Source organism: Dioscorea cayenensis, unplaced genomic scaffold (assembly GCF_009730915.1).
Source record: "Dioscorea cayenensis subsp. rotundata cultivar TDr96_F1 unplaced genomic scaffold, TDr96_F1_v2_PseudoChromosome.rev07_lg8_w22 25.fasta BLBR01000113.1, whole genome shotgun sequence".
NCBI classification, from domain to species: domain Eukaryota; kingdom Viridiplantae; phylum Streptophyta; class Magnoliopsida; order Dioscoreales; family Dioscoreaceae; genus Dioscorea; species Dioscorea cayenensis.
In genome coordinates, this window is record NW_024086504.1 from 237151 (window position 1) to 239791 (window position 2641).

General features: G+C 45.6%; 1 protein-coding gene across 1 annotated transcript; it reads right to left on the minus strand.

Annotated features, from left to right (window-relative positions):
• Nucleotides 1–1551: 1551 nt before the first annotated feature.
• On the minus strand, nt 1552–1971 carry LOC120253528 (paraneoplastic antigen Ma6E-like). Its single transcript, XM_039261860.1, has one exon. It carries the CDS (start codon nt 1969–1971, stop codon nt 1552–1554), a length of 420 nt encoding a protein of 139 aa, XP_039117794.1.
• Nucleotides 1972–2641: the final 670 nt, after the last annotated feature.

Here is a 2641-nt window from a genome sequence, read left to right on the forward strand (position 1 = left end):
CAGTGGTTTTCAAGAAGAGAAAGGCACATTCAGAATTTGAAGAAAAATATTTCTCAAAAACCAATGAAAGACATAGGAATCCATAAAAACTCTTAGCACTACTAGTCCCTAAGAGGGGAGAAGAAGAAAACTTTGTGAAGATATTGTTAGTATTCATCATGGGGACCATGCCGCTCTCGAACTCATCATGTTCTGTTCTCAATTGGCTTGTAGACTATGTGGATGATCTTCCTGCAATGCGGCGCTATGCATGGGCGCAAGCCACACATAGGTGGCTTTATGGACGACGTCCCCGCAAACGACCGCCGAGTTCAAGCAAGATGCTCGCGTGAGAAGACAAACACTGCTACTTACGAGGATGTGTCGTCACTCTAAATATTTGGTTCTATAAGTAATCTGGCACCGGCAAGTAGGTGCGATTTGGTAAAACTCCCTCGGATCCCGTGGTTACGGGTGAATAGCTTTCAAGAAGCAAGCATCCATCGGTTCATTGCTATCATCAATCGAGGGGAAAGAGGTATTCATATGGGGAGTTCTCGCTAATAATGTTTGTTTCAGCTTAAAAATCGCTTTTACACGTATTTTATTTAGTTTTCCGCTTTAAGAGTTAATGTTTTCGCTTTAATATCATAAGTTCTCGCATAATAATGTTTGTTTCCATTTTAAATGTTTAGTTTACACTTAAAGTATTTCGCTTTCCGCTAATATTTGGATTTATCACTTAATAGTAAATGTTTCACTTTTAAATTATAGTGTTTACACTTAAAAATATCTCATTTCGCTTAATAATTTATGTTTCCATTTAATATTATGATTTTTCGCATAATAATTTAGTTTAGACTTAATTTGTTATGGTTCCGGTTAAGAATTAATTTTTGCTGGTTTTTTTTTTTGTTTTTTCGTTTAAGTACCATTGTTTACCTTGATTGTATGTCATTTCCACATTATAGTTTTCTCGCCTCGTCCCGGCTAACGCCAAAGAAGAAGCTTTAATTAGGACAAGCCACCGTGGAGAACAAGTGGCTAGCACAATACATCTAGGCGCAAAATCTGGGGAGAAAACCGCAAGGAAACGTGGACGCTCTCCTTCGCCACTGAGGAGCCGACCACGTCGGGGTCGACGTGGTTATGTTTCCGTTAATCCATCAAGGGGGGTAGTTGATGAAGACATCAGGTTACGCTCATCGAAAGGTTTTAAAAGTTGGCGAGACTCGAGCAGGGCTTCAAACTAGAGTTGAGGTAATTGAGGGTCGTGGCCTTTTCCAATGTTGCACCGATAGATGCATCGGTGGCAGATGTTGATGACACCAAGGATTTGCCGCCGAAACAAACGGCCACCACTAGATGTCGAGTGAAGAAGGTTGTCACCAGGCGAAGACAACCATTGCCTCTTCTGCATCTAATGATTCTGAGGATGCTTCTCTCAAGCCGCCATAAGGCGATCTACAAGGTCTGTGATTTCGCAAAGCCGATCGCCGACCAGAAGAACGGTCTCCAAAAATTGCCCGAAAGGGCAAAGTCAAGACAAAATCAACTCCATCTTCACCAACTTCATCTTCCGGACCCACAACACCATCCCCACGCCCCTTCCTTCTCTCGCACTCCGCCAAACAGGCCCCCACCGGCCTCCCCTATCGGCACCGCTGCACCATCCCCACTCGCTTCCGCCCCCGGACCCGTCTCATCATACCCACCCGCTTCCCCCTTTACACCCGATCCGTCATCCCCACTTCCTCCCTCCTCCGCACACGCGCCGCCATCCCCACCTGCTTGCCCCTCCGCACCCGATTCGTCATTTCCACTCCCTTCCCCCTCCAGACCCGCGCCACCATCCCCACCTGCTTCCCCCTTCGCACCCGATCCGTCATTCCCACTCCCTCCTCCCTCCGGACCCGCCCACCTTCCCCAATCCCTCCTCCTCCCGGACCGCGCCACCTTCCCCGTCCCTTCCCACTCATGGACCCGAGCCATCTTGCCCACTTCCTTCCCCTCCGCACTCCACGAGCCATCCCCACCCAGCGTTATCACCAGTCAATGAAGCCGAAAATGTCAACGTCGAGTCTATAATAACTACACTAACAGCATTGAGAAATGATCTGCCCCCTTCTTCAGGTGAGAAGTTAGGAAACATGGAGGACATCCACACTGACTCACCAACTAGCAAGGAATTGCCGAACGTGGAGGACATCCACACTGACTCCCAGGTTCGTAAAATGTCTCCGTCTACAAGCGCGAAATTATCAACTGATACTACTAATGAAGCGTCAGTTGTCATCCCAAAATTAATACCAGAGACAACATCAATTGACGAACAGGCAGTGCTACCGACCGAGCAAGATAGTCAGACTTTTAGGGTACCACGGAACAAACGTCCCGGCGGATTCATGAGATTAAATAAAGTCAAGCAACCCGACAATCGACCACTTTCTAAAATCGTCCCGATGGACATGTAAGCATCCCTGCTTTTTAATTTTTATCGCTCGCTTAAGTTTCAATGGTTATGATTAATTTTTAATGTTTATCGCTACATTTTAGTGTTTCGCTTAAATTTACATGTTTTCACATAGGTTTTACTGTTTACACTTAAGTGTTAATGTTTTCCTCTTAAATGTAAATTTTTCGGTTAAGGTACAAAATTTCT